This window comes from Pezoporus flaviventris, unplaced genomic scaffold (assembly GCF_033815535.1).
Source record: "Pezoporus flaviventris isolate CSIRO_AGI_PZ_B2104156 unplaced genomic scaffold, CSIRO_AGI_Pfla_v1 ptg000013l, whole genome shotgun sequence".
NCBI classification, from domain to species: Eukaryota; Metazoa; Chordata; class Aves; order Psittaciformes; family Psittacidae; genus Pezoporus; species Pezoporus flaviventris.
In genome coordinates, this window is record NW_026892561.1 from 7,830,420 (window position 1) to 7,845,854 (window position 15,435).

The 15,435-nt window shown below is 44.9% G+C and overlaps 1 protein-coding gene across 7 annotated transcripts in view; it reads left to right on the forward strand.

Moving 5' to 3' along the window:
- The window catches only part of ERI3 (ERI1 exoribonuclease family member 3), a 131,217-nt gene that overhangs the window by 13,864 nt on the left and 101,918 nt on the right, over positions 1-15,435 (forward strand). For all 7 annotated transcript variants that reach the window (XM_061451424.1, XM_061451427.1, XM_061451428.1 and 4 more), the window contains exons 3-4: positions 8,453-8,569; positions 14,966-15,025. In XM_061451424.1, the coding sequence (XP_061307408.1) occupies positions 8,453-8,569; positions 14,966-15,025 (177 nt within the window). The remainder of the gene's footprint in view (positions 1-8,452; positions 8,570-14,965; positions 15,026-15,435) is intronic.

Genomic DNA, 15,435 nt, shown 5'->3' on the forward strand with positions numbered 1-15,435 from the left:
TTATAGCAACAAGCCTAAAATACCAAAACACTCAGGTGGCCAATTGCTGCAGTCCTAACCTGACCCAACCTGCTTAGCTTTTGGCTGGTTATTGACAGGCCAGTGAGGTGACTACTTTAAAGCCATCAGTCATGTTGCCCTTTTCCTTGCAGCATGCAGAGACCCGACATCAGTTATGCATCCCGGCGTGCAATTCCCCACCTGTGCTGTTTGAGCACTGTATCCTTAGCTGTGCAAACATTACACATCGTTTAGGTGACAAGTTGCAAAGTTAAGTAGACTTGTTGTTACAGCAGAAAGTAGTTGAGTGGCAGTCACCCTGAAAAGAAAAGATCCAGGCTAGCTCAAGAATGTGCAAGCCTGCTGCATTGTGTTTAAATGTTTGTTCACCTCTCTGTAAAGCTGCTGCTCAAGGTAATGTGTGCTGCTGGAAATGTTCACAACACGTGCATTTCTGAAGGGAAGGGAATGGGTGCCACAGGTTTGTATGTTTGCTGTGCTTGTCCTGCCCTGTGTGGTCGCTGACGATCTGTGTGAGCCTGCAGCTCTTTCACAGCCTCTGTGGCAGGAGGGGTATTTTGCATCACCCAGCATGATGCTTTAAAAGCAGGCAGTATTATCCCATGATGTGGTATGTATCTGGTGCTGTACAGGGACACTGCTTTTCAGGTTGCTGTGACTGCTGGGGAGTGGTCTTTGTTGTATTAAGGTGGCCTTTACTTAGTTTTGAACAAAACCACCTTGATAAACTGCAGCTCAGCTCTTTTGGTGAGAAAGACACAGGACATGCCAAAGTCTTGTGGTTTTCTTCCTCTTTGTGCCAGGCTGGCTGTGCAACCATCCCTGTGTTGTCTTTGTTGGTCTGTGTACTTGTTAGCTGGCAAAATAGCTCTTGGTTATGTTATTTAGCTCCTCTCTGCCAGGCAGAAATGCGCTGTCACCAGCAGCTGTTTGTGATGTCTGTAAAACCCTGGGTGTTCATTTACATGCAGTAGCATGCCCTTTCTACCCATCCCAGATGTTATAGTGTTGCTGGCAACATTGATCATTTGTTCTGCTCAATATCAGGTGAAGAGGTTGGGTCTTGAAATGATTTGATAATTGTGCATAGGCTGGTTGCCTGCGATAAAAAGGAGCAGACGTGAAAAAGGATAAAGTGTAGTTGTCATCTTGCAATGGAAAGGTAACATTTGGAAATGTGTGTGTGCTGTTTTTAACCTGATTTGAGTACTTAACTTCCCCCAAACTGTCAAGCTTAAATTGTTGTTGGCTGTGTCGTTGGAGATTTTCTGGGTGGTTAAGTATATGTCAGTAGTGCTTGAAGAAACAAGTTGAAGTGTTGATGGTTTTGGTCTATATTTCTCATCCCAGGTGTCGAAAGAGGAGGGAGGTTGTGCCTTATTCTTGATGTCTGGGTGCTGTTGGAAAGATCCAAATAGCTTTGTGAGTTTTGGCAAGGTGAGATGATGCTGATGGTGAGAGGCAGGAACCAGCCTGGGAGCATATGACTACCAAAGGTTTTATTCAGGATGGCAGGACAAGGGTTGTGAGCCAGCTGTCAAGATTTCAGATGCAATGGCAGGTATAAAAGGAGTTCCAAAGACCACAATGGTAAGTTTAAGGGTGAAATGTCATTTCTGAGACATGGATCCTCCTTTTCTTGGCTCTGTAAGAGGGGACCTCGGCTGCAGAAGTGCTGCACTTTGGATTTCGTACTTAACCCTTGAGACTATTTTAAAAGGATGCAAAAGAGAGACAGTGAGTGTGATCAGGGGTCTGCAAAGTACAACTGCGAGTGCAGGCTGGATAGCTTTGGGGTTGTGTTCAGCGCAGTGATGAGAGTGGTCTGTATTTTCTTGGGGTAATGATTGGACTTGATGGTCTTAAAGGTCTTTTCCAACCTAGCTGATTCTATGATTTTATGACGAGGTCTTGCATTGCAAAGATGTGAAAGGCAATGTTCTGGTCTGTATCTGCTGTGGGTAGAAGAGCAGTCTTGAATTTAAACAGCAGCAAGGGAAATTGTGATTAGACATTAGGACAAACTTTCCAGTGATAAGACTAATGAAACAGGAGGATAGAGTGCCTGAGGAGTGTGTGAGTCTCTCTTATTGGAGTCGGTAAAAACAGCCTAGACAAAGTCAGAAATTATTTAGGGGGAGGTGATGCTGCCCTCAGGCAGGTGCATGGACTCTCTTTTAAAGCTCAAGCTCCTGGAGGCATGTGATTAGATGTGAATTTCAGCTTCTATTAAAGAAAGAGAAATGGTCGGTCCATCACCCTTGCAGTTGTAAGGAAGCACCTGGAAATAAAAGCCAGGTTTGATGCCAGCGCAGAAACAAAAATGCAGCTCCAAATTTATCCTTGAGAAAATCCATCCTTTGACATTGGGGTCCAGTGCGAGTGCTTGGGGGTAGGCACTGAGGTTCACCTAAGAGTTAGGGGAGGAAGAGACATTGGATAGTCAATGACTGGGCAACAGAATTTGTCTTCATATCATCTTATGCCAGTGTTTCGTGATCTTCCCATATTCCTGCTTGTTCTCGTGTGTGTTGATTTTGATTTGTGTTTCCCTTCATGCTTTCCTGGGATTAAACAGTTAAATTTAAATGTGTTAAATTGTTGGTTGCATGTGTGCTTTAAGCTAGGTATTGATGCAAAATGAAATTTGGGCATCAGCTGCTTCCCTAGAGATGTTTTGACAAGGTTAGTCAGTACACAGAGTAACTTAACTCGGGACAGGAGCACTGAGAGCCTTCACTCTGTTTGTGTAGATGGACATCCTTTGGAAAGTCAGGATAGCCCTGATTCAGCAGAAGTCCTGCTGTTCCCCACTGCAGAGGTGTTGCCTTGATGGTACTTGGTTTGGTTAGTTTAATACGAATTTAGAGGTGGGGAAAAGACCTATGAGGTCATCTCGGTTGCTACCCTTGTGGGCCAGTGCAAGGCTGCTCGCTTGGAAACAGCTTTAGTTAAAATAATAATTAAGGCAGAGGATGGGAACTGGGGAGGCAGATCTGTTAGGCCGGTGCTGTCCTTACTATGTCCCTTTTCGATTTTAATTGCCATGGAAAAAAAGGAAAATCACAAGGCTTTAAAAGCTCTGATTCTTCCTGCTCTTCAACCCCCCACCCCCTCCCCGATCTTGGAGGCATCAACTCTCATCTGTCAAAGTGTAAATCAGCAATTAAAACACAAACAGCGAAATGCCAAAGATGACCCGAAGCACAAAGCAACTGACAAACAAGTCCGGACAAATCGGCGGATAATTTATAAGCATTGCCCTAAAATCTAATTATTTGGCAATTCGAATTTGCAGCCGGCCAGGGCTGTGCAATAAATTTAACCCGCCATAAATTATTTAGGAGCAGCCCGTGGTGTAAATCAAAAACACAAGTGTTTGTTTAAGAAATAAGCTCCTTGTGCATAAAATGACTTTTTTTTTCTTTAAAGAGCAGGGGAGAAGAAGCATCGCTGAACAAAATGAGCTGGTGCTGAGGCTGTGTCCCTCCGTGGAGACTCCCTTGCCTCTTTCACCCTTACCTTTCTTGAAGGTGCAAAGGGGTCCTTTGGTAGGAAGTTTTATTTTATGCTTTTCCCCCTCAGAAAAAATTCCTTTCTCTCAATGGCCTCTGCTTGTTTTTATTGCATTTTGAACAGTCAGCTCTGATTTTTATGGGCATCTTTTATTCTTGTGTTTATTAAACTTCTTCACATGGAGGTGGGAGTAAGGGATGAATTCTTCTCTGGTAGTTTTTTAACTGAATAGGCCACACAGTCTTCTTCAAATATATAACTGGGTCTTCTGAAGTGGGCCTTGTCCACTTTGTATGTGGGCTTCTGGATTAAAAGGTTTTGAGAGCCAGGAAGGTCTCGCTGGACACTGTGTTCTTTTCATCTCATGATGGCGTGTGCTCCGAAACTAAAAGAATAAGCAAAAAGATTCCTCTGTGGGAATTAGTGTAACTTCAGATGCTTTCTTCTCTGAGCTCCAGAGATCTGTCCGTTACAGGAAATTATTTAGCGAGTATAGTGGTGTGCTTGTTCATTTCTTTTATTAGCAAGAAGATCAATACAGCTGAATTTGTGCATCCCTGCTCTGCTGTTAAAGGGAGGGGAGTTTCATTTAGGACGGTTGGATAAGGAAGGGGTGGGTTTATAGCACTGCTTTCACATGCCCTTATGAATATTTCAAATCCTTCTTAAAAGGAAGCCCCTTGCCATTCCACAGTGACCCTGCAGCCTCCTGCTGCCACCCTGTCCCCTGGCCTGAGACAGCCAGGTTTCATAGGAGGCTTTCACCTGGAACATCCCTTTTGGAGGGAACATTTGTTTAGTTTATTTTTTTAAAAAGGCAGAAATTCCGAGCAAGCTGTCACATGGATTTGCTTGAAGTACCGTGAAATCATAAATGCAAGATTGTTGTAAAGAGAGTGGACCTGGTAATGGATATGTCTAAGCCTCCGGCTCTGTAGGATCCTATTGTTCCCGTGTTTGGGGGCGCAGCTGAGGGGAGGGACAGGGTGCCAATGTCTTTTTCTTTAAGCGTGTTAATATTGATTTTAGAAGCTCTGTGTTCCAACAATATAAATGCAAATGCCTGTAATTGGGAGCTGCGTGCAGAATTTCTCAACAGAAAACATGTTCAACTTTTCATGACAATGAAAGGAAAATAAAAAGCTGCTTATTTATTGCTGGTGGTTTGAATCCTGGATTTCCTTTCAAGTTACTTTGCAGGGCTAAATAAAATACCTAATTGCAGTGCTCACAAAATTCAAATGGGTACATTTGTTCTTCTGGGAGCTGGCGGCTATTTGCAGGCTCTGGACACCCTCAGCATTATTTCAGCACATCCATAACTTCTGGTTGTGCTCGAAGGAAAATCTGTGGGGGATTTAATAAATAAATAAATAAATACATAGAAACCCCAAATCACTGCTGGCACAAATCACTGCTGAAGCTGGAGCGTGTACTCAAGTGTTGGAAGTGGAAATGGGTGAGGATCTCAAGGTAACGCTTACGGATGATGAGACTAACACAAAGAAAGGAAGTGTCAGTGAGCATCTCTTTTTAATTCCCTGGTGATTCTCTCCTCTACCTTTCCCACCCAGGAAGAAGCAGTGATGGTTCTTGATGGAGCTGAGTGTGATGCTCCTTGATGGAATTGAGTGTGTTGAGCTCGCAGGGCTGCTGTGAAATGTGGGAGAGCGCCTGTCTGCCTTCCTGCATCCCGGTCTGTTGGGGGGTTGTGTGTGTGTCTTAAGTGCTCACCATTTCATAATAATTACTAATGAAATTCTAGATCTGTAATAACATTTTGGATATCTAAAACAAACCATATGCTTGTAAAAGAAAAAAAACAGGAGAGAGAAAAAAAGTGGAAACAGATCAACTTGAAGCCATAAATTCTTGGTAATAGAGGCCTCTTTCACCCCCCCTCCTTCTGTTTATGGTTGATAGATATTTTTGTTTCTGCAGGAATGTCAACTCTTAATTTCATGATGTATCATGGGCTTAAGAAAATTGAATTTAATAAAGGCAAAAGATGAATGGCACCTTTAAAGGTCCCAACACTTGTCTTTATTAGCAGGACAAACTGCAGGGTCTCCAAACACTGCTTCTCTCCAAATGAAAGTTTAAATGAAAAGTACAGCAGTGTCACAGGTTAAATTTCATTGCAGGACTGGCTAACGTCGTTAGTGAGGAGTGGGGCTGATTTCATGGGGCTGGTATCTGTTGCCTTAGATACCAGTGGAGCAAACACTGCCAGAGACTGGAAAAATCTCCGCTATAAGAAGTGTGCAGATAAACAGTCTTTTGGGAAAGGTCCTTTACCACTTGCTTCAGAAACTGACCAAATAAGCCCAAAAGAGTGGCTGCGCTTTCTCCCAAGACACTTGAGTTGCTCCTGGGGTTCCACCCCTGCGCCTGGCCGTGTGCTTCCCAAAGACCTGCAGTAATTCTGGGTATTGTTAGATTTTTCCACATTTTCTTTTAGTATGGCTTTTTATTTCCTCAGTTTGTCTTAATCTGACCCTCCTGGAAGTGCTTTCTGCCTTTGATTCTGGAAGGCAAGCGACGCCTTTGTGTATCAGATCAGCAGCAGGGCCGTCTTTCAGTCTCACTTAGCATCCAGCCACTTGATGGCCCCTGAGGATGTTTCTGGTCCCTTAGGACTGATCTCAGCATTGCAACGCAGTCCTGCTGTGAAATCCAGCCGGTGCATGTCCCTCTCTGGGTGCAGGGATGCTCTTCTTGCCCTGCTGTGGGCTTACGCACTTCCATGGTCAGCCCCTGGGTGGGATGTTGACCGAAGGAGCAATGAGCTGGCCCAGCATGGTTTGAAGGGCAGGGTGGTGTTATCCTGGGGTTAAGCCTGGCTCTGTTGTGACATCCTGTCCATTGGCTTCAAACTTTGTAGTGTGTTTTCTTTCTGAATGTAAATCTGCCTCTTTCAGAGCCTGTCTGTGGTAGCTCTTTTGAAGGAAGGATCAGCTGCGTCCAGCATTTCTTACTCAGGTTGAGTTTCTCATGTTTCCAAGGGTCCCCCTGGGGGGCTAAAGCCAGTGAGTTTGGCTGCACCACAACAGGCAATCTGGGTGATGCTCAGATATTTTCCCTCCCTGTCTTCCTCCTCTTCCAGCCCACAGCTTGAATTTCATGTCTTTCCAGGGGAAACTTGGTGGCTCCCTGCGGGGTGGTACGGCTGTGGGGAAGGATGCTCCAACCCTCCGCTCTGCCTCAGCCTGCATGGCAGAGCTTGGCACAGCCAACTGTGGGGAAATGGTTAAGACCTGTGTCCTCTACAGCTTGGCTGCTCCATGTCTACACCTGGGCACTTCGGCACTGTTAACACTTCATTTTATTTTCATTTTTTTCCCCCTAACTTTCCATCCCAAAGGCACGTGCTCCCCACGTGCCCTGATTTGGGCTGTGTGCCTGCTCCTCCAGGGAGGGAGAGCTGCTCTGCTGTGGCCATGGTCTGTCCACCATGGAAATCGCATGTTTCTCTTAGCTATTGAAATTATTTGTTGTTTCCATTTACCCACCCAGCTTCTTGCCCTCCCCTTGCCTGCCAGCGAGGTGATGTCACCAGCTCATATGTATGACTTCAGGATAATTTCCGCCTGCGGGTCATGAAGGTTGCAGCCAGGGTCCAAAAACTGCGTTAGTTCCTCTGCAGCGGCTGTGTTTTCCACATGCTAATTTTACTCGCAGGAGTTGGATTTTTTTTTTCTCTTTATTTTTTTATTATTTCTTATTTGTCTCTTCCAGATGTTTTCAGGCAGTTGTTTTTTCTTTTTTTTTTTTGGGTTGTTGTTAAACTAATTCCATTCATGTTTTAAAAATTTATGAAAGCGCTAATAAAAATGTCAAAGTGGTAAAAATGTTAGCTTTTGCTCTGCTTTGATTAAATTTTGCAAACTGTTTTTGAATATTAAAAAGCAATATTTTTTTTATTCTCTCTCCCTCTCTCTCTCTTTCTCTCCAGAAGTGATTTGAGAGGCTTGTTGCATGGATATCACTCAGCAGGCTCATTTGCACTCCAGAACCTTGGTGCCATGGATCTCTATTAAATAACATAGACAAATTATTCTTTAAAGACACCAAACAAATTGTCACTTCTGCTCTTACATTAGACTGGAAGGAGGGAAGGGAGTGGAGAAGGAGGGGGTGAACACAAAGGATTTTATCGCTTTTATTCAGTGGTCGGCTTTTTTAATTTCGTGTATATTTTTTAATAATTGAGAAATCCATCGCAACTGCATTTGTTTAAACTTTTTATTAACAGGTCCATGTAAATTTTTGATTGCTGATTATTCAAATAATTGAACATTCTTCTGATGAAGGAACGTTTTTATTTCCCTATCAGCATAAATTGGCTACAAAGAGGAAGATGAAGCAGGGCTTGCTACTGTGCCGTATCCCATAGGGATGGATTGGGGGTGCTTCCAGCTCCTTTCCTCACTCTGTTGGAGGAGAACAGTGCTCCTCAGCCTCTTGTTGCAGTACCTCTGTTGTCTGTCTGGTGGTGTCCTCTGAAAGGATGGCAAGGTGGAGAGGCTGGGGCTGGTTATGGGGAATATCCCCTGCGATGTCCTCGATAAACAGACATTATCCCACTCAAGTACATCTCCATGTTCCCTGCCTACCATGTGCGAGTGGTGCTAGACCATGTTCCTTAGGTTAGGCTTAGGCAATGATACATGCAGTTGCAGCACTGGGCTCAGAGACCTCCTTGCTGCACCATCTTCTGTGCTCATGGCATTGGAGGTGTTCAGTGCTCCAGCACCACTTTCCCACTTGTATTGCAGAGCTCTGTGTCAGGTTTGGTTTTGTTTGGGACTGTCAGGCCACTCCTTTTACAGTCAGCTTGCTAGGCAGGATCATTTCCAGCTTCATTTTTTATTTGTTTTAAATGAACAGCTGCTTTTCTTTTTGCCCTATTCAGGAAATCATCGAATTCCCAATCCTGAAGCTGAATGGCAGGACGATGGAGATCGAATCCACCTTTCACATGTATGTTCAGCCTGTGGTGCATCCCCAGCTTACGCCCTTCTGTACAGAGGTAAAGTGCAAAGGTTCCCTGGTGCTCCGAGAGTCTTCCTGGGAAGCAGGTTTCCATTGCACCAGGGGTTGGGGTTGCCTCTTCATGGTGTGTCATGCCAACCTCGAGTTAAGGACAAAGGAAATGATCTTTTGTCATTGCAATAACATGTAAGGACCTCAGTTTGGATTCATAAATAACTCTATCTGTAATCTGTTAACTAAGATAGTTTTATTTACAATTGATGATCATGTAGCTGAGTGACCACAAAATAAAAGCACTTGTGTTAGCTGATGCTCAAAATCCTTTCACCTCTCTGTGAGCTCTTTGTGACTTTTACCATGCTGCTCTTTGGTGGAGAAGGTCAAAGAGAGCATGGTCAAAGCAAAGAAAGTGTCATACAGCTGCATAGTTCAGAGGCTCTAAATGGCTCTCCTGTGGGCTTGCCTGTTGGGATTTGATGAGTCCTTCAGAGTGGTAGGATAACCCATGCCTCTATTTTTAAGACTTTCTTTTTGATGTCATGCTTGTGGGGCACTTGAAATGATTGCTGAGGAAATGGCCTCTTATTACTTGGTTACTCTCATTGCTGAGGACAGGTGCTCTTGAGCTGCAGCCACCTTTCCCCAAATACAGGCAAGAGGATGAAGGTGATGAATGCAGTCTCTGAGAGTTCAAAAGAATAGGGGGATAGGGGTTGGTTTTTGTGGGCGTTTTTGGTTGGTCACTTGTTTTTTTTCATTCAGCACAAAAAGCCAGCTGTTTCTGCAAGTGCATTCTTCCTTTGCTGTATCCATCAAAACAAAGTTTAAGTTCCTTTTCCTTTGGGATTTTTTTTCCTGACTCCACTGGTTTCATGTTGGGCAGCTCAGTGACTGAAGTACTGACTGTGAGAATCGGAGTATCCAAAGTCTTCATTCTGTCCCAGTCTCATTGACACTGTGGTGTGTTTTTGCTCTACTTCCATGGCTGCAAGTTTAAGCCCTTGAAGTGCTTGTCCCATGTGTATTAACTTGATGAAAACAACTCCTCTGTGTTAGGTGGAGTTCCCCTCCAGGACCAGCCAGCCCCTTCCATATTTCCACATTGTAAAAACAAATGCTTTTTTTTATTCTCTTGTAACTGAAAACCATCTGAAGGTATTTTATTTAAACTTAAAAAAAAAAAACAAACCACAGAAATCATTATTCCCCAGCGAGGGGCTTTAAGAAACCTATAAATGTGTGAAAACAGAGTTACAATGGAAACAGGTTTGCAACCTTAATGCCAGGAGGCTGGACAACTACTTTGGCTGTCTTTATCCCCATGAGACTTACTGGACATATGCTTGTACAAATGTGATAGATCTCACAGCTTGCACCTGATCTTGGCTAAAAGCAGCGTTATCTTCTGGAGTAGAGCTCAAAACATCCATTTTGCATGTCATCTAAATTCTAGAGAGACGTCATCTCATTAACTCCCACCAAAATGCTGTTTTTCTGGAATTCCCTCTTTTGCATCCTTCCCCTCCACTGCTAAAAGTTGCAGCTCTGTTCTTGCACAAGGGTCTGCATGATTTGTTTGGTGTGGCTCTCTGAGCTGGATCGAGCCTCCACCTTGCTGCAGCCTGGGGGCTTTGAGAGTGACTGAGGCATTCAGCCCATCTGATAATGGGCTTCTTATCAGGCTTTCCAGGGTGGAAATTGCTGTCCCTGGAAGTGTTCAGAAACCTGTGTAGATGGGGCCCTTAGTGACATGGTTTAATGGTGGGCTTGACAGTCCTGGGGTAATGGTTGGACTTTGTAATCTTGAAGGTCTTTCCAACCTAGTTGATTCTATGATTCTACAATGCTCTCATATCACAGTGCTGTTTTTTTTGTCTTCTCTTGCTCACAGGAGCCCGTAGCAGATGTTTGTGTCTTCACAGGTTTGTGTCTCCTTTGTGGAGCCCTTGAGTAAGCAAAGCCATGTGTGCTGGCTCTGCATTTGCAGGAGTCCCAAGGAGGAACATGGGTGTCTTACCGGCAGTGCTGTGCCTCAGACTGTGCTGCTGACCTCAGTCTTGTGTCTTGTGTCCACAGTTGGACAAAAATGGGCAGTGTTGAAGCCGGCAGGCAGCGTGGTCACAGAACCCTCACCTGTGTGTACTGGAGGCACAAAATGATCCAACTTGCCAGGTTTGGCAAGTTTTCTGTTGTTATTAACAGTGTGTGTTAGGGAGCTGGTTTTAATCCTAGCCTGGAAGCTACCAGCCTGTGCTCCTTAGCGCACAGTGTGGCCGCTGTCCCTCCTGCCTTGGTAGTTCCCCTGCCTGTTGCTATGAGGTCCAGGGAGTGAGACTGTGCTAGAGGAGTAACTGGGCTTGTCCCTGTGCCCCTTTATGAAAGCCCTGACTTTAGAACCCTGAGAGGCACAGGTGAGCTGGTTGTACTGAGGACCTTACTAAACATTTGCAAGAATATCCTTTTCTATTTGAAGCTGCTTTTTTGTGGAGTCTCATGGCCGTGTGGACAGACCTGTGGGGTCAGTGGCTCCAGCCCTGTGCCACTAGAGTAGGTTCCCCTGAGATGCCGAGGTCACAGCCAGGATGTGCTGTGAGTCCAGCTCCTGCACAGCTGGTGCCCACACAGCTCCAGCACCCGCCATTGACTTTCAGCTGGTTTCTGTTCTCTGAAAAATACCCATTTTGCTAAATGCCAGTAAAGGGCTTTGTCTAGGCACCTCTGCTTACAAAGGGTGAGATTTATTGGCCTCTTTGTCTACACAGAAAGACCAGGCCTGATTATCAGATTGTACACCAGAGACAAGTGCTTAGGCAATCAGCAAACTGTCTTGGAGTAGAAATACGATGGTTTCCCAGATAAACTCTGCAAGAAAAGCAGAGGTGTTGACATTACACGGGAGCCTGTCTGCTGTGCTTCTGCTTTCCCCTCTCCCCTCCTCTTGCTGCCTTTGCTGTGAAGCAACAGGACTGCTTGGTATAGATTTGTGGGCGGAGGATTATGGGTTTGTTTGATGTTACTCTTTGGGAGAACTTCTCGCATCCCTCTTCCTTCTTGAAGACAGCACAGCACGGGAAGGGTGTCTGCAAGGGTGGAAAGCTCGTGGTCACCCTCAAGGTATCCTTTTGCTTAGCTTTTAGTGTGTCTTTGCTCTCCCTGGCTACAGGAGGTTCCTCTGACTCCCCACACCAATGGCCAGGAGCACAGCTTCCAGTGCTAGCTCACCCTCTAGCACTATCCCAGTTCCCTTTCTCTTCACCTGTTTTTGTAAAACAACAGGTCATGAGGCTTGTTTTTCATGAGGGGTGTGCTGAACTTGTAGACAGAGAAGGTGGAAAGTGCTTCCAAGTGGTTAAAAGCTGTTGTTAGGTATATAAAGCTCATCATGCCCTTTTGGAAGATGCAAGTGGTTTGGCTGATGCCCAAGAAGGTTCATGCCAGGAGCTTAAGTGAAAGGTTCCCTCTACACAGAAGGTGCTTGTACAGGCTTTTTCATGGTACTTTGCTCTCTTTTTATGATTAATTTTTATTGATTTTTTTTTTTTCCTGAAGGAGCAGACAATAAAAGTACAAAAAAGATAAATGCCTTATAGCTTGTTTATGTTCCCAAGTACTGTGTGCTTCTTGGGATTGCCAGGGAAACTTTACAATTGTGCAGTTTTATGCCTTTATACTTTATCAAAGCTGCAAGACCAGATAACACTACAGAAACCCAGTGCACTAGGTTGGGTGTTACAGATGGGTGTAACTGATAATGGAAAGGATCAGAAAGGGTGAGAGAGTAAGAAATCTGGTCCCTTTTGAGCACTCTGACCTGTACTGAAATGTACCCGTGGAGCAGGTACGTCCCTTTGTATTCATGTGTGGCATGAATTTTGTGTGCAAGTGCGCGTAATGATGTGTTCTTGTACAGATAAGCTGTACTTCGCTTGGCCTGGTGGGGATGGAGTCAAGATCAAGCCATGACTCTTTGATAGGACCTCTGCATCCATCTTCCCATCCCTCCCTTCTCCTGATGGGAAATGTCTGGATGAGGCCATTTCACCCTGTCCTCCCATGGCCATAAGAGTTGCGCCACTGAAGAGATGCAGTTCTGAAGGTGCCAGAGTGGTAGAAGCCATTTACATCACTGCTGGCCATGATACAGAAAGGTTGCCTGTCATCCTTAGTACAGGAAAGACATGGGCCTATTGGAGCAGGTCTAGAAGTGGGGCACAAGATGATCAGAGGGCTGGAGCACCTCTTCTGTGAGGAAAGGCTGGGAGAGTTGGGGTTGTTCAGCCTGGAGAAGGCTCCGGGGAGACCTAATAGCAGCCTTCCTATACATAAATGGGGCTTATAAGAAAGGTGGGGATAGACTTTTTAGTAGGGCCTGTTACGACGGGACAAGGGGTGATGGTTTTAAACTAAAAGAGAGTAGGTTCAGACTAAGTATAAGGAAGATGTTTTTTCTGATGAGGATGATGAAACACTGGACGAGGTTGCCCATAGAGGTAGTAGATTCCCCATCCCTGGAAACACTCAAGGTCAGGTTGGATGGGGCTCTGAGCAGCCTGATGAAATTGAAGATGTCCCTGCTCATTGCCAGGCAGGTTGGACTGGATAACCTTAGATTCCTCTGTTGTTAACCTTTAAAGATCCCTTCCAACCCAAACTATTCTGTGATCCTTTCCCAAAAGCTCATCTTTGAGCTACTTCCAGACGTTTGATTTGAGCTACCCTCTGAGGGGCAGAGCCAGCACTTTGCAGTAAGTGAGCTGTCCACCTCTGCCAGGCGATGTAGGGAAAAGCAAAACCAAGCCAGTAAGCTTTAAAAATTGCTGTAAAGGGCCGTGCATTGATCTCTCAAATCTATTTGCCTCTCAGAGTACAGCAAGTCTGTAGGTAGCAGCTGTTACTCAATTAAAATAGAGATTAATATAAAAAACAGTTTCTGGAATATAAAAGAGTGTCTGTGTCCCTCCACTTCCTTAAAATTCCACCTTCTAATGGCTTGATGAACTTGAGAAACCTACCTAGAGGAACTCTGCGTTCTTAAAATTAAAATACTTTCCCTAAAAGGTATATGTTACCAATCCGTGGAAGTCACTATGAGAAAATAATCTTTCCACTTACAGCTTATTCGGTGAGTCAGGTATTTGGTATTCATTAAATGTAATTACAGTTTAATTGGAGTTTAATCTCTTTTTTTTTCCTTCCTTCCTCCAAGTTCAGTGCTGTAAGCCAAGAAGCCAAAGAAACAGAGAGGTAGAAACCATTGAGCTTCTTTCAGTTGCCACACATTTAATAAAGCAGAACCTTGTGGTTTGTGAGGAGGCTTATGTTTTATGAGTAGGTTGAACTGGTCTACATGGAAGAGTTACTCCTGGGTGGTGGTGGTGGGGCTGTCAGCACCTCTCAACTGGATGCTATGGCTTCTGGAGGCTGGGATACACGTGCAGGCAGCAGGGCATGCTCCTAGGCTGTGTCTGACCTTTATTTTATGAAAACGTGTGAGATGTGTAGCTTCAGGAAAGTGCCATATGAAGTGAAATCCTGTAGTGTGCACTTGTTTTAATAATGATTTTTTTAATTACTTGGGCATTGATGGCAAGCTACTGACCTCCAATATTCAATATGTTAAAAGACAGGTTTGTCAGTTGGAAGGCAGGCAGAAAAAATATCTATTTTCCATGTGCCTCAAGCTGTCCTGGGCAGACACAGGCAGAGGCCCAAGAGACTGCATCTTTTTATGCTTGTGTCTAGCTTTAAACAGCCAAGCAGTGTGGATACAGTCAGGACTATCTGTTGGCAGGACCTGTTCCTAAGGAAGCTCCTAAAAAAAACAGAGCAGACCAGCATTCTGGAAGAAAGTGGTTTTCTTCAGATTTCATTCAATTTTAAATACACTTTTGAAACACAGAGGGATGCTGTGATGGGCTGTGGGAAACAGTGTGTGCTGGCTGCCCAGCACAGGGAAGTGTGGATGGGTCTCACTAACCAGTACCGGTCTATTCTGTTCATCTGACACTGCAGTTCTGGTGTCACTGCAGTAGCAGGTGAATGACCAGAGGCTCTGGTAGTTACCATTGCCTGTGTAAGTCAAGGCAACATCAGAACTGGTGAAGTGCATGTTGCACAAGGGTAGCATTTTGGCCATCATGCCAGTATATGAAGCAGAAGGCGCCACTGCTCCCCAGGTGGACCCTGCCCTACTGAGAGCTTGCTGGTTTTTGATGTAGCCCCCCTACGTCTCTGTGTCTGGGAGACATCTATGCCCTTGCCCATGGCTGGGGGAGCTGCCAGGGTCACTCTGCTGTCGCTGGCTCCACAGCAATGTCCATGTGGGTCACAGGAGCATGTTTTGGTTGCAGCGAGATGGACAGGAGAGGAGACCTCTCTGGTGATCTTTTGAGCGCTTCTCTGACGCCTGCTTTCTGTTTGTCTCTCATTTCAGCTGACTGGGATTATTCAAGGCATGGTGGATGGGCAGCCAAGCCTCCAGCAAGTGCTTGAGGTAAGCAGAGTAACCTTTAGTTCCCGAACTCTGACCTCTGGTCCTGTTGTCCCCTCTTCATCTCTTCCCCTGCACCCTCCCCTTCCTGAGAATCGAACCGCGTAATTTGACTATGATTATAGCTTCATTAGAATAACATTTGCTGTCATGTTGGTGACACGCTGTTGAGAGTATTGAACCATTGATCTGTCATCTCCAGCTGTTCATGTCAAGGGTGCTGACAAGATATCCAAACTCCTGCCAGTAGATAGGAGAAGAGGCGATTCTTGCTTAAGCCAGTTTTAAAGCACCAGGACATTGCTTGAGACCGCTGCTCCGGGAGCTTCTGCATTTGTTTTCCTTCCCCTCCCTCAGTGCTTTATTAAATTATTTTTTTTCTACCTATTTAAATGCTCAATAATACATGTAGT